This window comes from Apteryx rowi, unplaced genomic scaffold (assembly GCF_003343035.1).
Source record: "Apteryx rowi isolate R43461 unplaced genomic scaffold, aptRow1 scaffold_673, whole genome shotgun sequence".
In the NCBI taxonomy this organism is placed as follows: Eukaryota; Metazoa; Chordata; class Aves; order Apterygiformes; family Apterygidae; genus Apteryx; species Apteryx rowi.
The window spans coordinates 46080-61579 of NW_020450953.1; the positions used below are offsets into that span (position 1 = coordinate 46080).

The 15500-nt window shown below is 46.0% G+C and overlaps 1 protein-coding gene across 5 annotated transcripts; it reads right to left on the reverse strand.

Moving 5' to 3' along the window:
* Positions 1-922: 922 nt before the first annotated feature.
* Positions 923-15395, reverse strand: PRPF3 (pre-mRNA processing factor 3). Of its 5 annotated transcripts, none has more exons than XM_026085743.1 (17): positions 15296-15395; positions 12825-13006; positions 11678-11808; positions 8222-8368; positions 7701-7784; positions 7371-7591; positions 6861-6902; positions 6459-6765; positions 5619-5785; positions 4903-4985; positions 4133-4276; positions 3716-3815; positions 2948-3061; positions 2727-2845; positions 2055-2138; positions 1545-1606; positions 923-1204 (listed from the first exon to the last, which is right to left on the reverse strand). In XM_026085743.1, exons 2-17 carry the CDS (start codon positions 12967-12969, stop codon positions 1058-1060), a joined length of 2097 nt encoding a protein of 698 aa, XP_025941528.1. In that variant the 5' UTR covers positions 12970-13006; positions 15296-15395; the 3' UTR covers positions 923-1057. The 5 variants fall into 5 exon arrangements, with proteins under 5 accessions (XP_025941528.1, XP_025941530.1, XP_025941531.1 ...); XM_026085745.1 differs by lacking the exon at positions 15296-15395 and adding an exon at positions 9221-9316; XM_026085746.1 differs by lacking the exons at positions 12825-13006; positions 15296-15395 and adding exons at positions 9221-9316; positions 10863-10956 and having other exon boundaries at positions 11678-11767.
* Positions 15396-15500: the final 105 nt, after the last annotated feature.

A 15500-nucleotide genomic window follows, 5' to 3' on the forward strand; every position in this document is an offset into this window, starting at 1 on the left:
CCCCCCCCCCCCAGCTTCCCCCCACCCGCAACCGAGCTGCTGCTAGGGCCTCTCAGCTAAAAACTCGAACTTTTTCCCAGTTTGGTTTTTTTTTTGCCATTTCTTCTCCTCCAAATTTGTGAACAAGCCTCAGCACACAGGGAAGAAACACAGGGCACAGCTAGTGCAGCTGGAAGCAACATGCTGTGTGCAACAGGGAGCTGCAAGTTTCTCCAAAGCAATTTAGCTTCCAGGGAGGAATAAATCATTAAAATACCATTAAAAGGAAGCACACACACACACGAAAAGCTCTCCCCAAGCTTCGTTGCTTTGCTCAGGTCCTAGCAACGATTCCATCTCCCCTTTCAGAAGCGCGACTGCACTGGGATCTTTCCCAACTCTGTCCAACCTTTCAAGTAAAACACCGCGGCCAGAGTCCAGCACAGCCCACCGCCTGCGGGAACCCCACGCTGCCGGAAGAGCGATGTAAAGAAACACAGCTTGGACTTCCTTTTAAAAAAAGTTTATTATGTAAATATAGGATGTGGGCTAAGTCCCCGTCTCCTACTCTGCTTTACAAATTCCAATGCGCCTTACCTGAAACCTTTAGACCATTGGGGCTCACCCAAACAACTTCCCCAGTGAGGAAACGACCTTTATGTGCACCAATTACCCTGGCCAGTGTCACACCTCACCTACCAAACACCTGACACAGTGGCGAGGCACTAGTACCTCAGTCTGAGACTGCTCGTTTTTCCTGAAGGACTAAAGATAGCTTTGAAAACAGTTTCTCTCTCACTACCCCCAAACTGAATCCTTTCCAGAGAAAGCAAGAGACACCTACAAGCACAGCTGACGGCAGCCTTGCGGCTGGATGCCACCATCCGGTGCTTTCGCACCGCAAGCTCCAAGAGCTGAAATTCATCCAGAAAACAAGTGTAACTGTGGTTTGTTTTAAAAAATATTTCTTTAATCATATGCCTTGTACTGTGGAGACCGGAGGGGAGGAAGGGGCTCGTCCAAGTTCCCGCGAGGTATTGTTCTCAAATGAACAGGAATGCTGGGGGCGGCAGCACCCTCAGTCTGTGGATTCCAGCACGGACTCGCTCAGAGCCAGGTCCCAGTAGTGCTCTGCTCCGTGCTTTTTAAAGTGCTCCCGTGCCATGTTTTCAGTGGGGCACTGCTTAAATTTCATTTCGCCAAAGCTGCGATCCTTTGCTGTGCCCTGAAACAGAGAAAAGGGACACTTTTTTTTGATGCATCTCTAGGATAAAATATCTGGAAGTACACAGCAACCCCAGGAAAAAAAAAAACCTTTTTAATAGTTTAACAAATGATTGGCCAGACTTCCGCACTAGGTATGGGTTACATTGTGCAGGGGGAGGTGCTTGTAATTCTGCTATACTTAAATAAATGTGTGCAGAAAGAGTCAAGCCAGTAGGATTTCATCTGATCCAAAGCTTCAGAACAGTTAAGTGCTTTCTGCCTCAGCCGTTCTGTTACAGGGTTAGCTTCAGCCCAGTCTCAGCACCCAGAACTCACGTTTAACTAAAGCTGCCACTCACCTCCCAAACCAGAGAGCATTTGTTTGTTTTCTTAACAGATTCCTCATCAGACTCGTCATCATCTGAAAAATAAAGCAAGTTCTCATCCCCCAGGCCATGATACAGCAGCAGCCCCCACTGCTAAGTCACCTACCCCTCAGACCACCTCTGCTGAGGGACAGCAGTTAGAGCTGCCATCTCCGTGCAAACCCCGACTGACATTTCGGTTACCTGGTGCTCTGGGCTTGGATCCCCTACCCCAGCTGACCACCTAGGACCCCCCTTTTCTTATATTACACCCAAAACACCTGAAGGTTGCAAAATGTTCCCCCCCCACACACACACCCTGATGCTTTTTGCCATTTAAAGCAGAGGCCCAGCACTACAGTGGCTCTTGGTGCATGACAGTGTGCTGCATTTAAATTATAATTAGGTCCACTTTGCAAAACTCTAGGAAAAAAAAAACTTCTCTCTCAAGTTATTACGAGTTAATCTATTGCCATTCCCCTCCCTGCGTAGTTTTATGCTTACCCTCTCCCTTTGTGTTCGATGTCTGCTCATCCCATTTTATTCGATGGAGCATAAGACGTTTGAATTTCTTCTGTGCTTTGGGGCCTGGAGAGAATGGAAAGTCACATTCGCACAGTTCTTCAACTTTGAGCTTTTAGAAGGTTTTAAGAAGCAGCAGCAGGACACCTGCAAATACAACTAAGCCTTTCAAAGCGCACTCAGCTGACCAGGCAAGACAAGCACAGGCCAGGCCAACTCCAGCACTAGTAATCCCTAGTAGCATGCCCAAGCCTTCCTGCGGCCTTTGGTACAACGCTTAGCTCTAGATCACCTCGGTACTTCCTGCTGCAAAACAGATTCTTGCAAAGCCTTACAAAAATACTTAGAACCATGCAAACAGTGAGTGCTGCAGCAGACTCGGAGCTGAGACCCTGCTTGCTCTAAGCATCCCCTGAGAGTATCAAGGTTTCAAATCAAGTACACTTAACTGATGCTTTCCTCCAACATTTAGTGCTCTGGGTTTTCTAACTGGATTATAATGCTTTCTGTAGGCAGTGCTAATCCCATTAAAACTATAATTAAGGGAGTTTCAAACTGCCTCCTACTCTCCTCATTGCACACACAGGTATCTTTGCTAAAGGCAAGCTTTTGAACGTCATGTTGTGACCAAAAGCCTGTCGCCAAAGTCCTCACCTCCTTCTACCACGACCACGTTGACATCTTTGTGTAAAACCACCACGCCTGTTAAGTACAGCTGGCCAGCGTTCGCTTCAATTTTGAATTTTTTTGCTGGATTGCTCAAGTTTCTGACCCTAAAGACAGGATAGAATTTGTCATTTGTCAGGTCTAAAAGAAATAAGCATATGGAAGAAAAAAAAAAAAAATCTGTCAAGAGCACAGAGCTCAGCACTCACCTATACACAGCTATGTGAACTCCCTGTGAAATATCTTCTTTGAGCTTTTTGACTTTCTTTGCTTTTCGTTGTTCTGCTGTTAGTTTTCTTGCAGCATTTGCTTCTTCATGAGCTCTGGATGGGAAGAGACACAGCAATAAGCAGAAATGCAGCCTACTGCATGTCTGTTACGGCATCCAAACCGATCCTTCTAGGCTCACACACAGAACATGTTCCACAGACCCCAAAGCAGCTTCATCTCTTTCCCAGATTCTGCCTTCACCTGCCTGAATTAAAAGCACTAGGTCTTTTTTTAATGCAGTCACTCAACAAACTAATGGGAAAACACACGGAGACCGTGCCAACTGCGAGGCAYGGAGAGCTGCGTTGCACGCTGTTTGTGATCAGACCTCCATTAGTTTGCACTAAATGTTCTCAGAGAGGAAATTCAGTCTCCCTGGTTCGTTTCATGCTCAGGCTCTTCCCTGAAAACGTTCATTAGTAGCCACTGCGATGGCAATTTGCCAAGCAATCTTCGTCACAAGTAACTCATTTAACACAGGTCAGGAGGCCGCTCCAGTGGCTGCATAAGAGGGGGCGAGAACTGATGAGGTCATTAAGACCCARCTCCCTTCTGAAATACGCTACAAAGGCAACACATGAGAAAACTACACCGCTTCTGCTTTGCTACATCAGTTCGGGGATTTCATTCTCTAGGAACATAAATGCAGCACTAATACGAAATCCGTCCAAAAACGAGGAACAAAAATGGTGCAACATGCCACCTACTTCTGTCTCTTTGCCATCTGTGCTCTAACATGAGCTTCGACTTTTGTCGGGTCCTGAACAGCTTCTGTCCCCAGCACTCGCATCAAGTTGGAAATTCTCACTGCAAGGAAAATAAGAGAGAAAAACTGTTAGAGGCTCCTACCAGATACCAACTTGCCATAAGGTACGGTAAAGCACATATTTCACAGAAATACAAGGGGCGTTTGCAGGCTTCGAAGTAAACTGTATGAGTAAGTATCAAAACACACCAATACAAACATATTGGTATACCCAACACGTGTGCTCCCTTACGGGCTGTGCTGCTTGCTGCAGCTCCCAACATCATCCCCGTTTGGCCCATGTTGCTGGTTTGGCAGCTAACGACCTGTGTCGGCCTGGCACTCTGTGTGCAGCCTGTCCGCTGTAGCGGTCGCTTACCTTTGGGCTCTGGTGGTGGCATCAAGCCCAGCCTGACTTTCTCTTGCAGCTCCTTCTGAGCTTCTCTCCGAGTCTGTCGCCGTAACTTCTTCTGCTCTTTTTTAGTTAAATAAACACCCAGGGTCACTGGCGTGTCACTGTCCACTGGGAAGAGAAACGTCGGTAAGATAAACGTAAATCTGCTTTTGAAGAGGCAAGACAAAAATACTGTCTTGCAGTCATTACTGGGGAACAGAGTCTTAGCCACACTCCATTATATTCACACTTTATTGACAATCTGATCTCTGCAATGCTGCAGATTGTTTGCATCAACTACAGGAAAACAGAGTATTGCTATTTATAGACTTATATGAAAAAGTAAAACGGTTTGTGGTTATTTTATAGCTTTTCCTGAAGCAAGAATGTCAAAATCGACCTGCTGGAGATGAACAGATATCTCATGTCTGCACTGCTACCCCAGCTTAGCACGTGGAAAGCTACCAACAGATAAGCGGACTACAGTTAACCGCCGTAGTTTTTATATGAAGTCTCCGATATGCAGGCGAAGAMTCTCCTTCCAGATTTCAGCTATTCTAGCAAAGCTTTAAGATTTATCTTGGCATGATTTCTTTCCTCACAGTGGTAAGGGACAGCAGTCAGCAATATTACAAGCGAGGGCTCCCACACTGGCTTGCCCCTCCAATTGCCAGCCAGTGGTTTGGGCCTAGCTTAAACCCCCCAGTCAACCAAAACTGATAAAAGCCCGATGTCGGATTGCTACGGAACGGTACCTGGAGGATTTAGTTGTGCTGGGTGCTCCACAAGGTTTGTGATCCCAAAGTATTCTTCTCTCTTAGATGATGTTCCACTTGTTCTAGAAAGGAGAGAGTTGGGCATCATTGCAAACCTTCCAGGCTGGATTCCTGCATTCCCTTCAACACAAGCCATGAAAGAATAACACTTCCCCTGGACCAACTCTGAAGGGTAAGTATTTGACATGCACAAGATCCTGACCCAAAGCACTAATCAGGGCTTGATATGCTGAAGGAGACATAAGGTGGCATAATATTAATGTGTAGGTGTCTTCCCCAGTGCTCTAAAATCATGAAATATCCACCTACGTTTCATGAATCGGAGGCAGATTTCCCATAAATCAGCCATGAATGAGACTTGTACATTAAGAGTCACTCATGCTCGGAAAGAGCACCACCACTTTTTGGCCACAATTACTCTAACTCCACGGCAGTCCATTCGCACTCACGGGGGGAACACTGCCTTCACAGCACAGAACGGCAACGGCTTGGCACCACAAAACAGACTTGGAAGTCTTGGAACAAACCTAGCACCCATCTGAATCCAACAGCTCAAGCAGATACTTATGGCTTGAGCTGCAGAAGTGCTGGGCATCTGCAGATTCCTTCAGTAGACCACTACATTACTCCCAAGAAACTCCCAGAGTTTCCTCCTACAGCAAAACGACCAAAAACCTCACAAGTAAAATACTCACAGGTCAAGGCCGTTAGGGATGATGTACGAGTCCCACCACTCTATCTCTGGGATCTCCCCCTCTTTCAGCTCCTTTTTGGGGGTAATAAGGGCCAACTTGGTAGAAGTGTGTATCCCGGTCTTTCTGGCAGCCTGAGAGATCTCTGCCTGTAGTTTTTCTAGTTGAGCCTGAGAACAAGGAGAAGAAAGTGACATATAAAGGTCATTCCAAAATAGCACAACCTCCAAAATAAGCTCAATATGCACCTGCTATGTATTTTTTTTTTTTCAAGCTGAAGCAGACCACAAAAGAAACCACAGAGCACGTGATGATGGAGTGCTTTTGCAGAAGCTCACACGCTTGCCAAAATCTGGTCTACTACTGAGCCTTCTAGGATTGCTGAGCAATCCCAAAATAAAGTCTCCCTAGGCACCACATCCATGGACTTTTCTAATAAAGTTTTTCTCTCCCCTTCTCCCCAAGAATTTGGGCATTTTACTAAGATTAATTTAAATCTCTATCTCTAGAGTGATCATTTCTGTGGAAAGAAGAGTTGGCCAGGAAACTGGTCAATTCCTTTTGGAAATTTCCAATTTTTTGTCAAAAAAAAAAATAGATTTTGTCTTCCATCAAGTTAAGATAGCTGCAAGAAAACACTTTCCACAAATATGTTCKTATTTGGATGCCTGCCTTTCCAACAAGAACAATGCTGACAGAAAAGCTTCAGGTGACTTCACTGAAAAAATTCTTACTCCAAGTGAACACAGCTCCCTTCACATCCCAGGAGAGGAGAGTCATCTCCCATCCTGAACCGAACCCTCATTTCTGTGCGGTCAGTTAGCATGGCAAGACCTCAAATACCTTCGTTCGCAACCTCTGTGCAATTTTCTCAAATTTGCCTTTTTCATGGAACTTAAAGGTGCGTTTCTGACGCTGGGCTGGGGTTATGGAGACCCGAGGGTCAAAGTAAGTGTTCGACTCCATATCTTCAGAGGGCTTTTCTTTAAGCTGCTGTTTGAACTGCTCTCTCTTCACAGCTCGGATGTTTGCTTTTAGGGTTGGCATGCGGTGAGTCAATTCAATCTCTTTACCAGTCGCATCAACAGTTCGGCCTTGCTCATCCAAGATCAGTGGCGTAGGCTTTGTCTGATCCTTCAGTTCCACCTTCCTGGTGGCGAGACAGATACATCGCGTTAAAATGCAATTACAGCATTAATTCAAAGGAAATATGAGATGCATTTCCATGGTAACCACTGGACTAACCTATGATTTGTGAAAGCTCTCATCTGTCCAGGTAATGCCTTTCTAATCAAGAGAAAGGAGATATCAAGCCACTTCAGGGCAGTTACACATCAGCCACAGTCTTATGTCAAGGAAGCACAACAGTTTAAATAGTTCGATCATTCCAAAGCGCCAGCCTGCACAATTCCTTGGGGGTGGCACACCAGGGCACGGAAACAAGTTTCACATGTGGCCAGGCTTCTAGTACAAACCGCCAGCTACGCCAAAGGCCTCTTTGGAACATTAAGTCTCGTCTCTACAGCCAGAAAGAACTCAAATCTCGCATACAGAAGCCGGGAGAGTCTTACCCCAGGGAAGAAGCAACCTCCATTTCACCCCTTTAATATGCTCATTCCTTCAGCAGCCTTTAAGGCCACTACTGAGGAATTTCGGAGAAATTGTTGGAGAAACCGTGTTGGAGAAACCCTCTATCAGCATTTTGGCATTATATCATCAGAATTACATGGTAATTCAGCAACTGCAGGTACTCACGGAGGTGCAATCCCCATGGCGTGCAGGTTGGCCAGCCCCACCATGTTGGCGTTGCCTATAAGCCCTGGTTTCAAGGCCAGCTGAGCCTGAATTCGGGCTTGCAGCTCGGCAGCTTTCCTGGCCTTCTCAATGGCATCATTCATGAACGTTGCTGCCTGGGAGGGCTGGATAGTGTTGCCGATGGGGAGACGTTCRGATTGGGATGAAGAAGAAATTTTTGGCTGTTGACAGAGAAACAAGCATTGTCACATGCCTGTTCCAGCACGTCTAGGTCAACACGTCTAGCTGAAACACAGACCATGGGATTTGCCTGTTACTTCCAGTAGGTACCTGTGGTGTTGGAGGACTGATGAAACTCAGCTGCTTTTTCCTTTCCTCAATCTGACGGGTGGCTGCCTCCATCATCTGTTTGATCTGCGGAAAGAGAATTGGACAGTTATTTCTTCTTCACTCTACCAAGGACAGAAGGGGCCCTCAGCAACAGAGACCCCACCTCCACCCGTTATTTAATTTACAAATGTACACAAGCCAGTTTAGTGAAAACAGAATTGCCTCAAACTGCTTTAATCGAGGACCTCCAGCTCTAGAGGAACAATCTAACAACAGCACAGTCACCGTCTACCAAGACCCCTTCCTCTCCCATTTAGTCCAGCCTAGACAAAAACTTTATTTGCACGTTTCATTTGCAAAGAGAACATCCAAGCTTTCCCCGCACGATGACTTCACCCACTTTCTTATCTTTCAGGATAAGAAAAAGCAAACATCAAACCATGTCAGGATTCAAGATCTCAGACACAGGCAGCTCTGTCCTGGGCAGCAGAGCTGATGTAACACAGCCTAGCTGGGCTAACCTGTAGCTTGGTGAGCATCCCAGGGCTCTCTGAAGGCGGACCTGGAATAACCTCAGGCTCATCCTCAACCTCCTCGAATCGCGGTATGCGCCGCTTCTTGACACCAGAAGATTCCTTGGAGACCTCAGAGTCATCACCAAACACATCCTAACGTAAAAGGAGAGAACGGGAAAATTGTGGTTAAAGGCAAAGAATTCTCCTCATTGTCACTCCTTTAAAATAAGAAGCCACCATGCGAGTCAGATCCAGCCAACATAAGATCAACACTGCCTCGTGGTTGAAAGGATTTCCAGGCCTGCAAACTGGCCTACTGTTAATCCTACATCAGTGAAGTCTGTGCCCTGGTCCCCCACCAGGGAAGTATCAACAATGATCCATCCAACAACTCGAGGGACTGGAGACATCGCAAGGACACGCTTGCGTAGAAGCTACCATCATTCTTTCAGGTGCTCAAAGGCAGTTGTTTCTGAGGCACTGAGGAGATCTAAGGTCTCACACATCTGTGCAGAGAGGCAGAGAAAGTCTGCACACAAACTGACCTGACTGGGCCAAAATGGCTTCCAAGTCTTCAGCCAACTGCAGAGGATTTGGTGAAGGAAGCTGCACTGTCCTTCCACATTCTCACCCAAAGGAGAACGCAGCCCCAGACCTGGGTATGGAGCAGCTGCAACGATTTGCTCGCGCTCCAACCCAGCGGACCCAGCTCCGAGCCAAAGACACTGTGCTCAAACTGAGCTGCTCCTAGCACTTCCTACAAGAAGTGCAGCTCCAAGAGCAGGAAGAGCAACGATGGACTAGCATCAAGTGTAAAGATTACAAAACAAAAGGGCAAGTGCACTTTACACAGAGTTTTATGTTTGGGGAAGAGGGCTTGTGTGACTGTGGCCACGTATTTCATTCCGTTAGTGACAGTTTTATGTATGGTAAATTGGATTTGTCCACGTGACTGTGTTACTGTATTGTGTGCGAAGGTGTTATTTGAAAAGAAAATATACACACCGGTTGTAAGCGTTAGTTGAAATCCCTTCTTCACTATAATGGTTCATATTCTACAAGGACACATCCTCATCCAGACACAGGTACTTCTTGGAAAACCTACAAGTTCAAGAGAAAGGACTTGCCCATAGTATAAAGTGTGTAGACCATTACGTTTTAGTTCCTGAAACTTCCCAAGCAATGACCTACCCCACGAAAGTTAACCAAGGAGACAGAAGGAAGGCCAGACAGAGCGCTGAAGAAGCTCACGTGACCAGTAAGTAGTATTTTGAATTAATCCACTGCTCATTGCTACAGACCTAAGTGTGCAAGTGTAAATTCAACTCTAAAACCTGCAGTGAGGGAAAATAAATATCATTCTACTATGACCATGATGTGACAGTTTCACTAGATCTTTCCACATTAAAGCACAGTCAGGACAGATCTAGATCTTGACGAAGGATCCCCAAGAAAGGTAAATCCAGAGAGAGAGGTTGATGATTTGGCAGATGGGACTCCTCTCCCCATGCCAGTATCATCCAAGAGACGTGGATGGGTCTGCTCTGCTACTTCCAAGGCCTGCTTTCGGATTAGCTTGGAAGCCAAGAACACCAACCATCTGTGGTCATGCAAGACACCTGAGAGGACTTTTCACTGGAGAAGAACTGCCTACCCCCCCACCCAGACCAATTCCTGCTTCTGCCTGCCAGCGTTAGATCCCCTGYCACTCTTCAGCAGGATGCTGCTCCCTTCCCTCCCTCCACTGCAATGTTCTGCAGTACGCTGGTCGATGTCACGAGGAAGATCAGAGGACGAGACAGTTTGAAAGTGGGCAAAATAGTTCTCGTCGGTGATTTTGAATTCAACTTTTGAAGAAACGCAGGACCCATGTGCATTAGCAGTGCTCCAGGACCATAACAGTCACTACACAAAGCTGCAGTCTGCAGTTCTGCTCCGCTACTGTGAGGTGTCAAGCAGCTATGTGATTCACGATGTTCCTGTCTCTCCGCCATCTCCCCAAGATGTCAAAAGCAAGAGCAGTGAGGAATGCCACTAAGATAAAATAGCATTGCCCCAAACCTCATTTTCTAACAGTCCCATGGCAGTTCAGCATAGTACGTGAAGTCAGCAGAGGTACCAGTCTAACACCCAAATTAAAATGGGTCCACAGCACAGAAATACTTGAAGGATGCTTATGGGCACCTCTGCCATGACTGAAAGCTGCAGAAGACTGAAGGCCTTTAAGCTACCATCATTCATGTGGAGTTAGGACGCCCTAACCCAGATCACTCCAGATCAGGCTAAGGCAAAGTATCAATGTAAAACAAGAGAAGGTTGCACTGCTGCTCCTCAGGCTGTACCAAATCTGCAGGACAGAAACTGTTTTAATGCACTGTTAGGTAACCAATTAACGCATCTGGAGCCTGGAGGAGACCCTTCTCTGGCATGTGTTAAAATCTCAGCCAGACAGTAGGAAAAAAAAAGTTTCAAATGGACAATAAGGAGTGAAGGCAGCTGTCTCCCAATACACCTGAAAAGGCACAGATCCAAATTCTGAAAGGGATTATTCTAGGTAACTGAGGTTAAACGCTGACTAAGCAAATGTTATCGAGAAACACAGATTGCCATAAAACAAGAACCTCAGAAAAAGCGAAAGAGAACTTACTTTGTAAGCAGGGAACAGCATGTAGAGTAGCCACTTTTAAACTCGGTATGCAAGTGATGAAAAAAATGCAATTCCAGAAGGTGGCGAGTAAAGTCTTCAAGAGAACAAAGGAGGTGAAAACAGGTTTGGATGCACGAGACTTCCACCATCCCAGACAAGTGTTAGATGGGAGAAACATCAGAGAACTATCACATCCTCACTGTAATTAACCTCGTGCTACGGTGGGGGAAAAAGAAGTTGCCAAAAATTGCCCTCTGTGGATTCCAGACRAGCTTCAGCAAACGGAGAGAGAATGAAAACCCACCAGATAACCCACCGCAGAAAGACCCATTTGCTCGCTGACGGGGAAAGTCACCTGGTAGATCAAAACATGGTCCGAGCAAGGAAGAGCAACAGGAAGTTCCCGTCAGCTGGGACACCCTAACCCAGACTCCCAGCTTGCAAGGCAGTGAAGACTCAATACCGCAAAACGCAGCAGCGGATAAAGGAGTAAGAAAGGAAACTGAGAGACTGAGCCCTGTTTTTTAAGTTACTCTGTTACACAAGCCTAACAGAGATTGTTAAAGAAACCAAAAGCCCAGGCTTCCAAACTTGGACGCCACCAAGGAAAGCATTTCACTACCTCATTAGAAGGTAAAGAGAACTGAAAGGTAAAGGCTCACACACTTCATCATGGAGAAGGGTCTTTTCTCTTGAACTTTAAGCATTACAAGTTGTACCTCTCTGGAAGAGGAAAACGTGGCAGAGTACCAGTGCTGCCTCCACAGCCACCAAACAACAGAACAAAACCAATCAATAATCAGTCCTTGGCTCACCTTCAGCTCTCGCTTTCGATTCCGGTCACTGTTAGATTTTGAGTGCCTGGAGCTTCGGCCTTCTTCCACCGCTTCAAAGAGCTTGTCCACAAATCTCAGAGTGGAATCATCGAGAAAGGGCTTGAGATGGTCTGGAGAAGAAGAGGAGCTTGCGTAAATGGCAAAATTCACTGTTTGGAATGAATGGAAGAACAGAAAACTCTGCAAAGCCGCAAAACACTCAGTTAAAGGTGGCTTCAATCTAACTAATGCAGTGAGGCCTGTGACCTGKGCTCCGCAGGCCTCTGGGATCTGCAGATTTCTCAAGGGTCAGGAAAAGGATGAACAAAAAGAAATCCTACTGTCGGGAAATTTAAATTCACTACATGGGAGTCCAAACCTCCACTAGAAAAAACTAGGGAACTAATGGTCAAAAAAGCCACCAGATAAAAGCATAACGTGTACATTCCTTTAGAAAAAGAGGCCTTCAGTTCAATTTTACTTAATAAGTTACCGTAACAAATTCCAAGGCTTTTGAACACGTCTCACCTGTTTGGGTGGATCTGTATGTACTCACCTTTGCCATGTCTCRGGTGAGTCAGAAATCACCCCTCTCACTGTGYGTACACGCGTAYGATAGAGCTCCAAGGTTTGTTTGKTTTTTTTTTTAATATAAAACTAGCTAAACATGAATCAGATCTCACTTTTATCTGCTGGACACTGACAGCCTCAACTACTAATGAAAGAACAACCCACGACGCAGTTCAGCACAGCCAGCATGAGGTCAGTCTCCCGGGAATACGGGAACGGAGTTTAAATCTGATTTAAAGCTATTTCAAGCGCAACACAATGTCTACTAATGGGCAACTCCAACGTGCTYCTCCTATTTCAGAGAAAACGTGCAGTTCATTTACTTGCTCAATGTATTGAGAAAAGCATCTGTACTGCTTGCTTCGCGTACAAGACTGATGCTGTTTTGTGCTGTTCAACCCTAAAACGACACAGATTCCATGCCATATGCCACATAAACAAACTAACGGGCAGATTTTAAACATCTGCCCAGGAGCTGCTTATCGTGTGCCTATTTTACATGCTGCTTGCTCTGCCAAGGGGTCTGAGTGCTTCTACAAACAAATGCAGGTTTGAAGTCGGAGCACTCGGGACATACCGGCCGCTTTCTTTTTGTCCATTCCCTTCCCAACGCAGTTCAGCGCTGCCGTAACCACGGTGGGCTCCGAGAACCCCAGGACTCGCTTCACTGTCTTCTCGATCCATGGCTTCAGCTCATCCAATTCCCTTTTGGAGAGCGACATCTTTGCTAGTAGCTGATCTTAATTATCTTGCTTGTACCTGAGAAGCAGATAGACGAGAAAAAAAAAGAAAAAAAGATTAGTGTTAAAAAAAAAAAGAAAAAAAGGAAAAGGAAAAGGAAAGCTTACAACTGGTGGAAGCTCTTGGAGATTACTTTTGCTTGCTTATTTTTAAAGTGCAAGCTACAATTAGCTAAGAGCCCTGCAGAAGCACGGAGAGGAAGGGTCTCAGCAGCAAGGAGCCTGCAATCTGACCAGACAAGACAAAGTATCAGACCTTCCTAAGGGAAATTTCACGCTCACGGATTACTCTGGAGCTCTGCATGAAAAGCAGGACTAGTCCCCCCATCTCCTAAATCCTACCGACACAAAGCCCAGCTTCCCTTGGGGAAGATGCGAGAAATACAGCAAGTAGCGCCTCGGTCCTTGCAGAGCAGGCTGCGCTTCCACACGTGGATCGCTCACAAACAGGATGGGAAAGTTTGGTTTCGAGGTGCCCCCTTCAGTCCTTGGCTTTTCTTACGACGGCAGGAAAGCCAACCAGTGCCAGCCGCAGCAGCGGCTTTCATTATTTATATGGCTAATTACTAAGGCACAAAAACCCGCTCACCTTCCGTGAAAACCACCAGCTTGCTACGCACCGGTTTTAAAACAGCGGCTACGACAAGCTTGTCTTGAACAACGTGGGCTAAATAACACTCCAAGCAGATACTGAAAAACCTAATACGYGTGTACACACGTACGGCAGAGCTCCAAGGCTCCTATATACAGAACTAGCCCTTTCCTATTGCCTTTCGCACGAGGCGCCCAGGCTACTCTGAACACACTGTGCTTCACAATGTGAAGCGTCGCAGCCCTTTTCCTACTCCAGGAAGAGACTAAAGCCGCAGTCTGCAGTAAAAGACCATCTCCCGACCGTCTCATCCTGCCTCGCTACACGAGCCTGTACGCACAATTTATTCTGTGGCATGTGGTCCAGGTCCCGGAAATTTGTGGCTACGCTTAAGGCTAAGTTTGAAAATCTCATTTAGTCGCCAGATTTCCTAATGCTTAAAGTTCAGCACGTGCCTGGCTACCTCTGTGTTTGCTACTTAAACCAGCATCAGTCTCGGGCAAGCCAAGAGCAACGTATTTCCCAGCCCGATCATTTTGAACCTAACGGCAAATTACAGACTTCCGAGACAGAAAACTCTCACCATTAGTCATTAGTGGTTCATACTTTTAATGTCAGTTAGAGCCTGCAATTGCAATAATGTTTAATTATGCACCCCGTCCCTAATCTGATTTGGAAATCAAGTCTCCTTTATCTGGAAACAGGAGAAAATCTTCTTAAGGAAGTATGTTTGACCTAGACGTTTCTTCCCCAGAAGAAAAGGCCTGCATAGCCTGGATGTTAATATTGGTCTATTCAAACAGACAGTAGACGACACCTAAAATAAGGTTACACTCATAAAGAGAGGGCCACAAAATTAAGCTCTTGGGCATTAGTTCTAATAAAATGGTTTTTAATTTAGGGTCTGCAGGAAGCAACCAAGAGATGCAAACCCACAGGTTCAAAATAGCTGCGCTTTCACTAGAGACTTCTTAACAGTCTGCAAAGCAAAAGGCTGAAGATCTTTACATCCCTGTATTTTCTCCAGCGAGTTTCACAGAAGTATGTTAAAAAGCAGCATCAGACACAGATTAAAAGTACATGACTGCTACATTTCAGCTGTAACTCCTGACTTGTAGCACATAGCACTTCAAAATAAAGTTACCTGAGATTCAAGGAAAGTTAAATTAACTGATTACTACACTATATCAGCAATATCGATATAGTCACAGTTGCATATATACATATATATAAAATGTGCATGTTACATATATAAATATATACAAAAATAAATAAATCCAAAACTTACAAAATTCATTCTTGTTTTAAACCCTGTATTAACTTTTAACTTATGTCATTCAATAAGGTACAACAAAGAACTGCAACAGGTTTAATGGCATTTCACTGGGTGAATACCCGGAGAGCGAATACACTGCTTGGTATCCATAGGTACCTCTTGCAGCAGCACTAGCGCGCCGAACACCGTGTGCATACTGTCAGCTTGCGGGCACGGCCGGCTCGCGCGAGCGGCCAGACTTACTAAACTGCGACACGGAATCCGGTGCTGAAGCGTGTGACACGCACCTTAATTTAAATATATATCCCCTAGCCGCCTTCACTTTACTATTTCCCAGAAATAGCCTGAAAGCGATGCCCCCACAGTGCTGCTGGCGAAACAACTGATTCCTCCAGGAAAAATAAATAAATAAATAAATAAATAAAAAGCATTAACTTCACCTTGCAAAACTCGCGCGCCCAGAACTAAGTAAAAACTCCGATTACGATTAACTTCGGGAAGTAGAAACGTTGTTCCGCGCAGCCCCGCCGCAGCAGCCCGCCTGAAGAAGCCCCCCCGGGAGCCCCGGCCGGCGGGGCTCGCGGAACCGGGGGACACGGGGCGCGCTGCTGCGGCCGCGCTCCGCGCCACCGACCGCGCGAAGCG